Source organism: Lutra lutra, chromosome 16 (assembly GCF_902655055.1).
Source record: "Lutra lutra chromosome 16, mLutLut1.2, whole genome shotgun sequence".
NCBI lineage: Eukaryota > Metazoa > Chordata > Mammalia > Carnivora > Mustelidae > Lutra > Lutra lutra.
Genome location: NC_062293.1, coordinates 17,631,031 through 17,647,471, shown reverse-complemented (window position 1 = coordinate 17,647,471; position 16,441 = coordinate 17,631,031). Strand labels below are relative to the sequence as shown.

The following is a 16,441-nucleotide window of genomic DNA, read 5'->3' as shown; positions in this document are numbered from 1 at the left end:
ACCCCAGAAATGACTACACTAGTAGAAAGCCGTGGCTCTGTAGGAAGTATACTATTTCTAGTGCCCTCCATGATTCAAGGTCTCTAGAAATTTAAAAAATTCCACAGCTTAAGCCATCCAGTTAAAGACCAATTCCTCGGTTTTGTAGTGAAACAAGAGGGTTTGAATGTAGGAGGAACTGGTGAAAGCTACACTCCCACCACACACTTCGTGTATCCTTGTATCACAGCCTTTGTCATAGCATGTAGTCACCTGTTTCCTGGCCAGTCTCATGGACTGCCAGCTCCTTGAGGGCAGGGACCATACTTGATTGTCATTGTTGTCCCTGTGCCTGACATAGCGCTTGTTATTTACTAGTTACTTAATGAATGTTTGTTGAATAAATAAATAACATTTCGTCATTCTTTGACACAAGTTTTTATTCTAAAATGTAGATTTTCTTCTCAATTCTTTAAAACAAAAAAGTAAAAGAAATAGGAAGAAAGAAAAGAAAATCTGCTTTGAGGTTGACTCTACTCAAGAATTATTACTGTACTTTTGCCAGATATTAGAAAGACAAGCATCACAACCAATGCTGTTGGGCTGCAAGGCATCTGTGATCAACATTTCACATTTAATCCTCACAATAACCTTATGTGATTGATATTATCATTACCCCATTTTACAAACGAGGAAACTGAGGTACAGAAAGGTTATGTACTTTGTCCTAGATTGTCAAGCCAGTCAGAAGCAGGGCTGGAATTTGAACTCAGTTTTGACTCCAAAGCCTGTGTGTAACTCATATGAAGAAAAGGGGGTTTAATACAGCTGTTATCTTAAACTTGACTTTGAGAGCACTAAATACAGAAATACTTTGTTGAACTTCATCTCTCCATCTGGGAGAGCTTCTCTGAGAATTACATTTTCTATTTTTATTCCTTTCTCTAATCATCTCCCATGATTAAGTACTTAATTAATGAATGGTTATTGAGACTTTAGGGATTTAAAGCCATTTTATATATTAGGGATATAAAGCCATTTTATCAGTGAAAGTGGGAAAGCGACGACATCTGAAAATTCACCCCTCCATCAAAGCAGCGACGACAACAACAACAAAAAAACTGGCAAAATGGTCAGAATCGATTTTTTTTAGAACTGTGGAAAATTTTACCAATGGACTTGCAGCAACTCAGAGAGCATTTGTTAAATAAAAATTTATTAATTTCTACAAGAACAGTGAGAGCTGTTGTTTTAACTCCCCTCCCTTCTAAAACCCTCAGTTTGTGTCCTGTAGTCCATAGGTGTGTACCCAAAAGAATTAAAAAACATATATCCACACAAAAACTTGTATGTGAATACTCATAGCAGCATTATTGATAATAGTCAAAAAGCGGAAACAAGCCAAATGTCTAATAACTGAGGAATGAACAAAATGTGATGTATCTATGAAAGGGAATATTTTCAGCCTTAAAAAGGAAGGAAGTACTGAGAGATGCTACAACATGGACAAACCTTGAAGCTAACATCCTGTGTGAAAGAGGCTAGACTCACATTTCTATGAAATGTCCAGAATAGGCAAATCTGTAGAGACAGAAGTTAAATTAGTTGTCGCCACGGCCTGGGAGTAGGGAAGAATGGGGAGTCATAGCTGATGGGAATGACACTTCTTTTTGGAGGTGATGAAAATGTCCTGAAATTAGTGCTGACTGTTGTCTATCAAAGTATACCACTGGACTGTATATTTTATAATGTTGCATATTATGTGGATTAAATCTCAATTTAAAAAAAGAACCATCTTATAATAAATAGAGCACCAGTTGTCAAAAGACCAATATGTTGGTAGGTGGAGAAAAGAGGAGCAAAGATTCAGACTCTTCTACAATGGAGGTCAGAGGGAGCTAATGGTGAGGCTGGGAGTCATGCTTTCTTCGTGGGAGGAGGAAGAACCATGCATTTTTGTTCTTGCCTTCGAAACTCCCCTATTTTTTCCTATTCTAGCCCATGCTTCTAGATCTTTTCTCAGTACCATTAAAATGTTGGATTTGTAACACTAGTTAATATTCAGTAAGATCACGTTATGAAGAGGAAGAATTGGGAGGGTCACATGTCTGGTTAGCCACAATTCCTCAACTTTGAGGCTTTGAATGTCCTTTGCTTTGAAAAAAAAATGGCATTAAAATCTATAAGCTTACTGGTGGGCAGTGTGCTCACTTATAGAGAACTCTTACAACTCAATAAAAAGACAAGCAAGTGAGCTCTTGTGCGTCTTGCCCTGCCCAACCTCCCCACCATTTTTAAAACTGACTATAAAGCGTTATGTACCAAAACAATTTAAGAGTTTGTTATCCTTCCCCCCAAGTTATCTCAGTTCTCTAACCCTCCAGTCTTTCTTGGGTGCTCACCCATGGCCTTGTATCTATCATCTCAGTGTTTCCTCCTAACCAGACCACCCTTGTCCTACTGAGATTTACATCCTGTGTTTATACCTAGTGAAACCAAAATATGGGGCCACTCTAAATTATCCTATTTTCTCTTTCTGTCTTAGTGCTGTCTTTTCTTCATGAAAGCTGTGCCTGGGGGAAGGGCAGAATGAGAACTGACCCAACAGTCTACATGTGGGGTTCTCTGCAGTAACTATTTTTCTACAAACCAGGAAACGAGTGGTTTTAGATGCTTCAAGGTCATCACACTAGAGACCATTTCCCTTCCAGTTCAATTCCCTCATTTCACAGATAAAAGGTGTGCTGACTCCTGGTCCATAAACCCTTATCCTTACGGGCTTATCCTTATGGGAGTAAAACATAGCAACAGTTATGAGGCTTCAAACGCTGTATCATAATCAAAGTTGAAGAAATATTGTTCTAAATGATTTTCTAAAAATATATCTTATTTGAAGAGGAAAACTCAAGTATTCTTGCAAAAGCCTTTTGCTGCAGAACAACGGGACAGATGAAAGGTAGCTCACAAAACAAGGGAACATTTCTTACCTGTAATTTTTTTTTTCTCCAAATTCTTCTACACAGGTCCAGACAGATGGGCTACGTATCGTTTCTATTAACTGAGGAGACAGAGAAGAATTGAGGACTGAAGCATGTCATCACTGTCCTGAATGTACTGAAATCCTAACAGCTTTAGCTGAAAAAATGTCCAAAGCAGGCAGTGAAAATAAATTTAAAATAGGACAAACTCTAAACTGTCTGTGCTAGAATCCCAAGGCAGGCAGGGAAAACTGGCTCCTTGGAGGAAGGCAGTCAAAGAACTAAGTAGAGTGACCTAGACCCTGTTCCAGTATGTTTGAAGTACTTGGGGATGGAGTAACCCCTTTCCTTTATTCATCTACATAGGTCCATGAGCCACGAGGACATAACTCCCCATGTGAAGGTCCTCAATACAAGACATCTAACTTCATGACATCAATCCTTTCTTGGAGGCAGGGGAGGGCGAAGGTTAAAGAATCTGAAATGGTGGGCCTATATTCAAGTCCAAGTTCTGAGAACTGCTTTGAAGAAGAGTTCCCGGCAGTGAGGAAGAGAGGAAGCAGCAAGCCCTTGATTCCAAGGGCCCTTGGGATCAGGCAGAACTAGGTTTGAATTCTGGCTGTCACTTCTTGGTAAATTGACTTGAGTGACAGCTCGGAGTCTCAGTATCATTTACCTCATGAGGCGATCCGAGGATTAAATGAAAAGAGCCTGTGCAAAGCAGCTTGCATAAGGCAGGGCACAGAGTCAGTGCTTAGTGCTAATGATGTTACATCTGTCCTGGGCAGTGAGCAGAAAGCCTGGGGCTGCCCAGAGGTGGCATGGCCAGGAGCTCCAGAAGCATGGGACTGTCATAGGGAAAAGGAGTTCTCTGCTCTACGGGTCCTATTCCAGCTAGAGACCAACTCCAAGCGACAACTCACAAAACGACAAATAGTCATCATTCAGCACTTAGTCCAAAGGAATGTGGAGCTGCGTTACTCGCAGAGCTCCTAAGTGGTCCTGCCACCTCTTCACGATGAGCCTAGGCAAGTTGCCCAACATCTCTGAGTTCCAATTTCCTCTTTCCCAAAGCGGGGATGACAATATCTACATTGCAAGAGCTGTTGGAAAACTGAAAATGAGATACAGTGTGAGGGAGCCTGTGTTGAGCGTTTTCTATGTGCCAGGCACTGAGAGCGATGGGCACCACTGTCTGGCTTGTACGATACGTAAAAGCCCTTAGCAGAGTGCCAGGAACGCAGTGAGTGCCTACCAGAGGTAGGTAATAAAGAAATGTTATGGGGATAGCAGAGGAACTACTATGCCCCCAAGAGAAAGAAGATACGTTGCTATATACATGGGAAGAATAAGATGTGGCTGGGAGAAGGAAGGTATAGTAGTTACTGGGTCAGACTATCTCAAACCTTTCGAACTATTACAAATAGAAAAGAATGAAACAGCCACTTGAGGTACCCTCAAAGGACAGACCCAGAGTTGTTATTTTCATCCTTAATGTTTATGCCTTTCTGAATCTGAGAAGAAGCTGCCAGGATTTCCAGTACATAGCAAAAAGTGATGACGATACCCTGAGGTGTATAAACTTGTATGTGCACATAGCCACCTAAAGGAAACCAATGCTGGATGACGGGGGAGCATTAGGCTGTCTCTAGGACCGCAGCTCGAGTTGCCTTCACAGTGTGGCCACAACTACCTCAGCGGTATTCTCAACAGTGGGGTACATAATTCAGTAGGGATAAGGCTGAGATTTCCCTCTTTCTCTCTCGGTGTTCATGTTCTTGGCACAACACTGAGGCACCACAGACAAGCCAGAGTGTGCATGTGCTCTATGTGGATTAGGTAGAGCCCTTCTACATTGTACAGTCCTTCAGTTTCTAAAATCATGGAGCTTGTATTGTTAGAACCAATGAAGTGACTAAAAGAATTTTAAAAAATAAGCCATCAGTCTGGACCTGTGTAGGTGAATGAAGGAGAAGCACTTTAAAGTCAGAAAAAAAAAAAGTGTACTTAACATTTAGGATTATCAACTACTGCTGGTTTTCCATAATAAATTTCATTCCTGATTTCATCTGAAAGAGATAGGATTATTACTACCATTCAAAAAGTGGTACCTTATTAAAACAAAATGAAATAACCCCCCCCAAAATGGTACCTTATTAATAAGCTCTTGGCATGTCTTTGAGGTGGATTTCAGATTCAAAATAGACTTTACCACACTGCTAACTAGTTCACTCGGTACTTATCAATAACTTAGAGGCTCCATTCAAGAAACTTATTGAGTTATAATTACCTGAAACCCAGGGGTAAATCAAGGATCTTGTGGGGCCTGAACCTTACCTACCTTGGGAAATTCTGTCTAATAAAAACATACAAAATTATGAATACCAAATATTGCTAGGACCCCTTGGAAGGGGCCTATATAAGTGAGGAGCCAAGAATCTGAGATAAATTGAGATCAATCCACCTCAGCCAGGGTCTCTAAGTTTTACAAACTAAGTTAATGCCAGAGAAAATACTGTTTCAACTTTTATAAACACCTTGGTAATATGTCAGATAGGTAATAACATGACGTAATTCAAGGGGTAGCATCTTCTCTTGGCAACTTGCCTTTGGAAGGAGATGCAATAAAGTTTATATCTCACGATGGCAAACATTTCCTGAAGCTGACTAGCTTTGTCTATTAGAAAAATTTGGCTCCAAACAAAGAAGGAAACTTGCTCCCAATACACACTTCATATATTGTGATAATCTTTTGGAAGGAACCGTGAATTAGTTTCAGTAGTACGGCTCTATTCAAATCACGTGACACGTGTATTAATTTATCTTCAAACCCAGCTTGCTCTGGCTCTTTGATTACCTTTTCCTGTCATTTAAGAGACACACAGAAACTCAACACAAACAAGTTGTTGTCTTATCAGTTATGAGTCTTTTCTATTCCGCAACCCGTTCCCTACTTTGTCAACTCCCTACCTTTTTAAAAAAAATTTTTTATAAACATATAATGTATTTTTATCCCCAGGGGTACAGGTTTGTGAATCGCCAGGTTTACATACTTCACAGCACTCACCATAGCACATACCCTCCCCAGTGTCCATAACCCCACCACCCTCTCCCCACCCCCTTACCCCCCAGCCACCCTCAGTTTGTTTTGTGTCACCTCCCTACCTTGAGGCCCCGCTCTGCACAGGTGCTGTCAGGGCTCCCATGTGCTTTCCCATCAACACCCATCTTCCTCCTTCCCATATGAAAGTTTCTTGGGGACGGTTCTTGTCTTAACTCTTCTTTGTACCCCCCAGTACTTAGTACAGTGTTGACACATACTGGGCATGGCGCTCCGTGAATGTTTTTTGGTGAATCCATTAATTTTTGTCAACTGATTTCATCCTAGTTTTTCCAGTGTTTGCCTAGCTAACTACAATGAAATGCAGATTCTTGTAAGAGACTCCCAGTGTTATAGCGTGCTTAGTAAAGGTGGCGAGTTTAAGACATGATTCTTCTTGGTGGAAAAACCCAATGAGCCTGTTCTCTGGTGTGCTGGCAAAACAACAAACTGACCCTCAGGACTCCTTCCCCAAGTCAGGGATCAGCACATTAATGAGAGGAGAGAGGAGGCCGCCACAGATGGACACCTGCAGCAACCGTTCCTCCAGCTCCAGACACAGCCTCAAGACCTTCATCTGAAATAAACCATGTCAAAGTGTGTTTCTGAACCATGAGACAGGTAAGATCATCTTTTCCTCAGAGGAGGATCTTCCCCTTTTGTCTAAAATCCCCCTCAGGCCATTGAACATACCCACTAAGATTTGATTATGTCACAGAGAAATCACAGAATTTTCCAGCTGAAAGGGAATCACACACCTCTTATCGAAGAGGCGTTAGGAAGGAAAGCATGTAGAATTAGGCTACAGCAACGTATTTTCTTTATGAACGTTTTTCACACTACAACTTAACGTAAATGGCATCTTTTTCCATACCCCAAAGGTTCCTATTGCCCCCAGGTAATTTACTTCAGAGGTATATATTTTCTGCTCTGGGCGAATGGGGACAGAAGTGCCCAGGAGTATTTTCAGGAGTTCTTTCTGCTTTACCATTTAAAAGAAGCTGATGGCTAAGCAAGCACCCACACTTCTGCTTCCTGTAGAACTCTGTGCGAAACTTTGTTCTTTCAAACTTTATTTTTCACGCCTTGAAGCAGTTAGGAACTTTGCCCATGAGCAGGAATCAAAGTTAAATTCAAAAGTCGCATTTCAAGGACCCTGCACCTGTTGGAGAAGCATCGTTGTCATGGATTCCCAGGATAATGCTGATTTGTTATTTGTTATTTGCTTGGGGTCCTTTACTGCTCACGCCACAGCTGAGCTAACCCTAGGGAAAGCGGACACTGCCATTTTTGAGACAGACAAGTCTCTTGGCCTCTTTGTACCTGAGTTTCCTCATTTGAAAGAATGAGTAGATTTTAAGACATACTTTTCAGAGTTCATACTGGACTTATTATTACACCCACCGAACCAATAACTGTATGTTTTTACACATGGGTTTTTTTTTTTTTTAACATGTATTCATTTTCTATTTCACTTACAACTTGTGTAAAAACTGCATTCCATGCCAGGCCTGAAATGTTCCAAAGCTCAGTTCTGTGAGCAAATTGCAACCAAGATTTCTAAAAAAAAAAGACACAAGCAAAAGAAGAAAACAAAAGATATTCTTTCAGAACATTTAACCTTTGCTGGTGATTCCAATTTATATATGATAAAACATAACCTCAATCCTCTCTCAGTACACACACACACAAAAAAAACTCACTATGGAAGATACTTACTTTAAAAAAATTGCATGAAAGATTTATACTTTATGTTTATACATGTGGTGCATTAGATACAAATCAGTAAATGTTTAATAAATACTTGTGTTAAGTAATCTTTATCTAGAAAAATGTTTCGTAGTGTCAGCGCTACTGACATCTGTGGCTGGGTCATCTTTGTTAGGAGAGGCAGCCCTATGCACTGTGGGGCATTTAACAGCATCTCTGACCTCCGCCCACTAGATGCCAGTAGCTCATCTACAGTCTGACAACCCAAAATGTCTCCAGACACTGCCAAATGTCACCTGGGTGCAAAATCACCCTGGTTGAGAACCACTGCTCTAGACTGATTCGGTCTGATCAGTATAATAATTCTCACATTAATCTTTGCTACAGACAAAAAAAAAAAGATTTGCTAAATAATTTTAGTAGCTTTCTACTAATAAAATCTCAATCGTATTTCAGAGTGATGATAACAAAGAGGCTTACAATTAAGTTTTTTAAAAAATTCCAAATATAATAAAATTATATTTGTAACTTACATAAACTGCAAAAAGGGTAGTGGTTCAAATGTACGTCTTTCAATAGATTGTATTTTATTGCAGGATAAATCTCTAGGAAAAGTAAAAGGAAAATATTGCCTCGATTAGCTATTGGATATCTAATTAGTAGGATGATAGTATTGAATAAGTAGCTTTGGACTAAACTCTGAATCTCAGGAATTGTTATTTGAAAGCCTTCTGGAGCCCCTAACTCTGTCCTCACCTCTCTTAAAAGAGTCTGACTTTCATGATCTTCATAAATAAAATCTACAACATAGATCTTGATAGATCTTGGAAATAATCTTTACTGAGAGCAGAAGAATTGAGTAGAAGATCTTTTGTGACCTCATCAACTTCTAGATTACGAGCTCGAAGTTTTTATCTCCACATATAATTATAATTTCTTTTTCTTTAAAGATTTATTTAGGGATGCCTGGGTGGCTCAGTCAGTTAAGCCACTGCCTTTGCCTCAGGTCATGATCCCAGGGTCCTGGGATCTAGTACCACATCAGGCTCCTTGTCCAAAAGGGAGCCTGCTTCTCTCTCTGCCTCTGTCTGCGACTCTGCCTGCTTGTGATTTATTTATTTTAGAGAGGGAGACAGAGAGTGCACAAGGAGGAAGGGCAGAGGGAGAGGGAGAAAGAATCCCAAAGCAGACTCTGCACTGAGCACAGAGCCCAATGTGGGGCTCCATTTCGGGACCCTGAGATCATGACCTGAGCTGAAACCAAGAGTCATATGCTCAACTGACTGTACCACCCAGGTGCCCCTATAATTATAATTACTAATATTAAAAGGGATATTCTCACATTAGCACACCTTCTTGGTTGAGTTCTATTTTTCTAGCCCAATTCAATAACAGAAGAAATAAAAGATAACCTTTCATTTAACTTGAAAGGAAGTTACTCCTCTAATCAGTACATCACTTTGAACTAACTCAGAATTACATTGTCATGTTAACAGAAATTCATTTTTGGTTGTACACTGCCTTATTTATTAACTGTTGTCTCAGGTGGTGAGACTACAACAACAAACTACAGGGTACTGGATTTTTATTTGAAAACACCCATTCTTGATTCTAGTTGACTCTCTTATTTCCATTGATCCCAGCTTAGTCCCTCACTTTCCACCTCGTCTTCTGATAGGCACTGCCATCTCCAGTCTCTCCCTTTCTAATCCACCCTGCACACAGTGACCAGGTCAATTCTCCTGGAGTGGTTCTCAAATGCCAGCATCCCTTGAGAAATTACTCAAGATGCAAATTCTCAGCCCTACTTGGGACTGATGGAGTCAGTAACTGTGTTCTGACAAGCCGTCCAGGTGACTCTGCTGCAGGCTAAAGCCTGTCCTGGAGCACTGCTGTGATTACCCAGTAACTTGGCATGTCATCCATGGCCTTCAAAATCCTAGAAGATCTGGCTCTAATCTCCTACTCTACAGGTATCCAAGATATTTTCCCTGCGTTTTGCCTTCCTCCCATTCTCCTTTGCAAGCTTATTCTTCCCAAGATGTCTGTCTGATGACACCCAATAGCTCTTCAGGGTCCTGTTCAAACAGCATTGCTCCGGTAGCTTCCCTGATCCAAATGAAGTCTTTTTTCCCTTATCTGTGTTCCCATTGCCTGTATCCATTTCTCCTTCTCCTTCTTTCTAAAAAAAGTTTTAAGTACACTCCATGCCCAACCTGGGGCTTGAACTCACGATACCAAGATCAAGAGTCACATGCTCTACTGACTCAGCCAGGCAGGCACCCCAATTTCTTTTTTTTTTTTTAAAGATTTTATTTTTTATTTGACAGAGAGAGATCACAAGTAGAGAGGCAGGCAGAGAGAGAGGGGGAAGCAGGCTCCCTGCTGAGCAGAGAGAATCCGATTCGGGGCTCGATCCCAGGACCCTGAGACCATGACCTGAGCCGAAGGCAGAGGCTTTAACCCACTGAGCCACCCAGGTGCCCCCCCCATTTCTTTTTAATATAGTTATTTTTGCATCCCATTTCCTCTGAGCATAAACTCCTTGAAAGTGCGGACTACTCGTGTTCATCTGCATTGCCTACCATGTTTAAAACTGACACATGTATTTATGTACTTATGTATTTATAAAATAAATGAATATCTGGGTAGTGAGTAGCAGAGGGAAAATGACTATAGTGAGTAGCAGAGGGAAAATGTAGTTTTACGGGGTGCCTGGGTGGCTCAGTGGGTTAAAGCCTCTGCCTTCAGCACGGGTCATGATCCCGGGGTCCTGGGATCGAGCCCCACATGGGGCTCTCTGCTTAGCAGGGGAGCCTGCTTCCCCCCCAATCTGTCTGCCTCTCTGCCTACTTGTGATCTCTAGCTGTCAAATAAATAAATAAAATCTTAAAAAAAAAAAACAAGAAATGTAGCTTTATGACTTTATGGCTCCCTCTTCTGCACCTCGCCAGCGCTGTGTCCACTTAGTGCTTCACACATTATGGTTTGAACTTCTGTTTATTTTCCTTGTGAGATCATGAGTTCCTGCAAGGGTAGGAAGCCTTTCTTAACCATCTGTGTTCCTATGAGACCGGGCACAGTGCCTGTCATATGAGCTTTTGATTGACAGTTTTTTAAATGAATGAGAATACTTCAGCTAACATAAAATAATTGGTTTACAAAGTATTTCATAGAAGTAACGAAGGGCCTAATCCATTGAGCAGTTCTTCTCATTTGTCCTTCTCCAAACTGTGTTTGTAAGGTTTGGAGTCCAGACGGCAGAGGTATCCGAGAAGACCAACACAAGGGCGGTTGTCTTCTAAGACGTGGAAGGTTTGATCATTTAAAGGACTATTCTTAGTGCCATATCAAGCTCTTTTTACCCACTACCCTTAGACCTTTTACATTTACAAGAAGAATCTATATGCTAAAGAGCATCATTAATAAAGATTAATGACATACAGAGCTCTGGATGCCATGGACAAAGAAGAAAAATTGAACCAGGCACCTCGGTGGCTCAGTCAGTTAAGTGTCTGCCTTCTGCTGAAGTCATGATCCCAGGGTCCTGAGATTTCATCTAGCATCAGGCTCCCTGCTCAGCAGGGAGTCCTCTCCTCTTGTTCCTTCCACCTGCTCATGCTCTCACTCTCTGTCAAGTAAATAAATAATGTATTTTTAAAAAAATTTTTAAAAAGAGTGAAATTGGGTCACAGGGTAGCTCCATTTTTAAAAGACACAGATGTAGTGAAAAGAAGGGCCATCTGTACCCCAATGTTCATAGCAGCAATGGCCACAGTCGCCAAACCATGGAAAGAGCCAAGATGCCCTTCAACAGATGAATGGATAAGGAAGATGTGGTCCATATACACTATGGAGTACTATGCCTCCATCAGAAAGGATGAATACCCAACTTTTGTATCAACATGGACAGGGCTGGAGGAGATTATGCTGAGTGAAACAAGTCAAGCAGAGAGGGTCAATTATCATATGGTTTCACTACTTGTAGAGTATAAGGAATAACACAGAGAACATTGGGAGTTGGAGAGGAGAAGTGAGTTGGGGGAAATCGGAGAGGGAGATGAACCATGAGAAGGTGTGGATTCTGAGAAACAAACTGAGGGTTTTGGATGGTGGGGGGGTTGGTTGAACCTGGTGGTGGGTATTAAGGAGGGCTCGTATTGCATGGAGCACTGGGTGTAGTGCATAAACAATGAATCTTGGAACACTGAAAAAAAATTAAATTAAAAAAAATTTTTAAAGAATAAAAATAGAACCTTCATAGCAAAGAACATAGTATCTCTATACTATGAAATACTATGCAAGCATTTCCTCCTTTAGAATGAGGCTGGAGAGATTTTATTTTGTAATTAGTGAAGTTAGGGGCATTTCTGATATGTTTATTTAGTGACATTTCTAACTATACCAGTTAACCATAATTTTATTTTTTTAAAGATTTTATTTATTTATTTGGGTGTGTGTGTGAGAGAGAGAGTGCACAAGTGCACAAGCTGAGGGAGTGGCAGGCAGAGGGAGAAGCAGGCTCCCTGCTGAGCAAGGAGCTGAAAAGGGGACTTGATCTCAGGATCCTGGGATCATGACCTGAGTTGAGGCAGACACTTAACTGACTGAGCCACCCAGGCACACCTTATTTATTTAGTTTTAAGATTTTAGTTTTCTTAAGTAATCTCTAAACCCATCATGGGTTTTGAACCTATAACCCCAAGACCCAGAGTCGCTTGCTCTACCAACCAGGCACCCCTTAACCATCATTCTAAACATCTATTTTTAATATTGATATAAGAATTCCCACACTGAAATCCTGAATCTGTTCTCTTGGTAACTTAATATGTACTTGATAATACTGCTTACATAATTTACCTGCTTAATTAAATATTTAGCCTATAAATATTTAATTTAAATTATAAAAAAATTCTGGGTTAATGGCATTCAAATTAATGTAAGTGTTCTACATTTCTTGTCCTGTAGGTGACAATTTGAGGTTAACTTTAATTCCTCTCATTTTACTAAACCAACTTTTAAAACCTTTTCTGTAAAGGCCAGATAGTAAATATTTTGGGGTTTGCAGGCCACATACTGTCTCTGTTGCATAGTCCTCTCTTTCTCTTCTTTTCTCTTTTATAGCCCTCTAAGAGTGTAAAAGTCATTCTTAACTCATAGGCTGTATAAAGACAGACCATGGGTGGGATTTGATCCATGAGCCATAAACTAAATATAAATATGTAAGCAGATGATTTATGAAAACTTACAGAAGAAGGTTCATATGGGTGTCCATAATTGCTCAGACCTCATTATCCCTTTTGCTCTATAACTGTAGGGTCTTTTTCTATCTATATCTTGTCTATAAAATTAGAAAATGGAAAACGCATAGAAGATATTTAATGCTAGAGATGGGCTGGGGCCCTACAGACTTACAGAACTGTAGAATTTTATTGTTAGAAGAAATGGTCGCTATTATCTAATTTGAACCCATATTTATTTTGAGATAACTTAACTAAAAAGTCGTAATAAATGATTAACTTACAAATACTGGAGGGATAGCAGGCCTTCAAAAGAGTCCTTATGTAATTCGGTCAAAGAATTTTCACTGAGAATTCTGAAAAATGAAAAGGTTATTTCTGCATCAAAATGCAAAATAACTACAACTATTTACTACCTAGGGCTAACTTCCATATGGGAGGGAAACCTGGGAAATGGTGCCCCCTCAATATATTAATTCTTGTTTAATTTATGAGTACTGATCTCTGCTCTGTTTCCATTCAAATCCTTCTTTTCATGTACTCCTTTGTGTCCATCTCTCTCCATCTCTCTCTCTCTCTCTCTCTTTCTCTCTCTCTCTCACACACACACCCCTATCCACTCTTTGTACCAAAATGCATATTTAATGCCTACTCTCTGGATCACAAAGTCTCTGCTAGAACCCAGCTCTGGGTCCCAACGACACACTGGCAGAACTGCCATTTCCTCTTCTCTTTTCCCAAATTCTGTTCGGAAGCCCTATACACAGCTATAGCAGTGTGGTAGGGAAAGCCATTTGATTTTTTTCTCCCCAACTAAAAAATGTTTTTCAGAACTACAAAAATGTGCATTAAAAATGTTCAGTTTAATAATTATCAACAAATACCCACATAACACCATTCTTATCAAGAAAGTGCTACCAGCATCCCAGGAGACCCCAATGTGCCCCTGCTAATCTCAATCTGCTCTCGGATTCTCCAGAAGTCACCACTGACTCTAATAAGAATTTCCTGGCTTTTTGGTGTGTTTATTTATTTATTTTTAAAGATTAATTTGAAAGAGAGAGAGAGGGAGGGGCAGAGAAAGAGGGAGACAGAGAATCTCCATCAGACTCCCCACTGAGTATGGAGCCCTGTTTTATGACCCTGAGGATCATGACCTGAGCCCAAGTCAAGGGTTGGAATGCTTAGCCAACTGAGCCACCCTGGAACCCCTAATTTCCTTGCTTTTTCAATGTAGGTTTACCTATCATATGCAGCTGTAAACAACATAACTTAGTTTTGCTTCTTCTTGAACTCTAACTCTATGTAAATGGAATCATATTATATGTATTATTTTCTATGTTGCGTCTCTCACCCAATATTATGTTGTTAATTCATTATATTGTTGCACGTAGCTGAGGCTGGTTCATTTCAATGCCTAGTATTTCATGTCTTGCTACATGTGGCTACTGTATACTTGGAAGTGACTAGTGTGACTGAGGAGCTCAATTTTTAATTTAATTAACTTCAATTATTTTAAAATTTAAATTAAAAAAACCTGATACTCAACAGTTATTAGAAAATGTTTAAATATGTTTGCAACAATGTGGGTCTGTGATGTTACTTTTTAAACTGTGAATTTTATGACATCTAAATACAGATCAAGTATTTCTGATAAAAAAAAATAGCAACCAAATTGAGATTTCAAAGAGTTAGTATGGGGAAAAGAACATAAACTCCCTCATTAATAATTTTAACACTGACTACATGCAAGAATGATGATACTTTGGATACTGTGAAGGCAGTTTAAATGTAGACTATCTTATTAATAACATATATAATGATTACATGTTGAAATGATAATACTTTGGCTATATGAGCTAAACAAAATATATTAACATTTATGTCATCTCTGTCTTTTTACTTTTAATTTTTAAGCAGCTACCAGAAAATCTGAGATGACTTATGTGGCTTACATTATATTTCAAATGAATAGTATTCTATTTTATGACTATACCACACTTTATATATTCATTCTACTGTTGGTGGATACTAGATTTTTCTAGTTTTTAGTTATTACAAACAATGCTGCTTTGAACATTCTTGTACTTGTGCATAAGTTTCTCTAGGATTTAACAGGGTTACAAAATTGTTTTCCTAAGAGGTTGTGCTATTTCAAGTTGGCAGATTGAAACATGCCAAGTTTCTACCCTTCCAACCTCCACCAAAGTCCCTAAGAATGACAGAAAACATAAATTTAGAAGTCCACAACCTTAGCTCAAGGACACAGGAATAGTTCCACAAACATTCCCTTACTAGAAATGCCCTGGAGCGACCCATGGGGTGGTTAGTTGGGATCAGGTGGGAGGAGCAGGAGCAGCATATCAACCCCTCATCCTTCCTCCCTGGACAAGGCGACAAAGGGTATCTTCTTCCAGCTAGGAGCAATTGGTGTCGGGAAGAGGTCAGGGTCCCAGAACCCTGGAGGAAGGGAATGCCCTCTCTGACTCACCACTAGAATGACCTCCCACCTCCTCTTCCTTAATTCTTAGGGGAATCCATCACAGAAAAACAAGCCCCTGCAGCTCGTTTTCACCTCTTCCCTAGTGCCAGAAAACAGAAGCGGTAGAATCTCAACTACAAAATAAATTGCACTCAGGAATGACCACACGGTGTGAGAAAGCCATCCATTAAGGACAGAAAATAAAAACAAACAAAAGAGTTCAAAGCCAATGAATCCAAGTTAACAGGGAAAGCCCAGGAGAATTTTAGAATGGCATAATTAATATCCTCAGACAGATGTAAACAGCACATCCATTAAAAAAGAACCAACTCAAGATTATATGAATGAAAAGGGTTATCATTAATAAAAAAATCAGTCTATGAGCAGCAGAAATGGCAGTTGAATAATAAAATTAGAAAACAGAGATTTCTGGATGGCTAATGATTTTTTATCAGCACTTGAAATTTTCTCTATTTATTATATTTACATATTTGTTTTTATATTATATATTTGTAAACCCCTCAAGAACTGGGATATTTGGTCAATTTTGTTCTTAAGCCTCTATCACAGGCATGTAAAACAGTTCTTGGCACATAGTAGATGCTTATAAATATTTGTTTAATGAACTCAGAAAGTGACAGGTATCAATTTGCAAACATACTATACCTTTATTTAAAATAAATTATCCATTTGTTATCACTTATGAGGATAAGTACAACTTTACAGCATAATAAATGTCTTTCTCCAACCCCACTCCTTAATTTGTGACTCAATCTCAATCTTTTGAAACAAGAACCTTTTGAGAATTTCATAAAAGCTATGAACCTTTTCCCTAAAAAACTGCACTTTCCTGAATATTCCCAAAGGTGTGCCCATGATTTCAATTTGTGGATCATCCCCCTTTAGGGTACAGATCTGTGAGGAGAATGGATTGAATTCAGAGGGCCAAACT

General features: G+C 39.6%; 1 protein-coding gene across 2 annotated transcripts in view; it reads right to left on the bottom strand.

Annotated features, from left to right (window-relative positions):
- LOC125087395 (leucine-rich repeat-containing protein 37A2-like) overlaps positions 1–16,441 on the bottom strand; it is a 54,555-nt gene that overhangs the window by 23,090 nt on the left and 15,024 nt on the right. Inside the window, exons 4-6 of one of the 2 annotated variants that reach the window (XM_047707673.1) lie at positions 13,292–13,363; positions 8,301–8,372; positions 7,537–7,617 (exon numbers count right to left, since the gene is read on the bottom strand). In XM_047707673.1, coding sequence (XP_047563629.1) covers positions 7,537–7,617; positions 8,301–8,372; positions 13,292–13,363 — 225 coding nt within the window. Of the gene's footprint in view, positions 1–2,966; positions 3,038–7,536; positions 7,618–8,300; positions 8,373–13,291; positions 13,364–16,441 lie in introns of those variants that run through there. The other variant, XM_047707672.1, reaches the window with a different exon arrangement.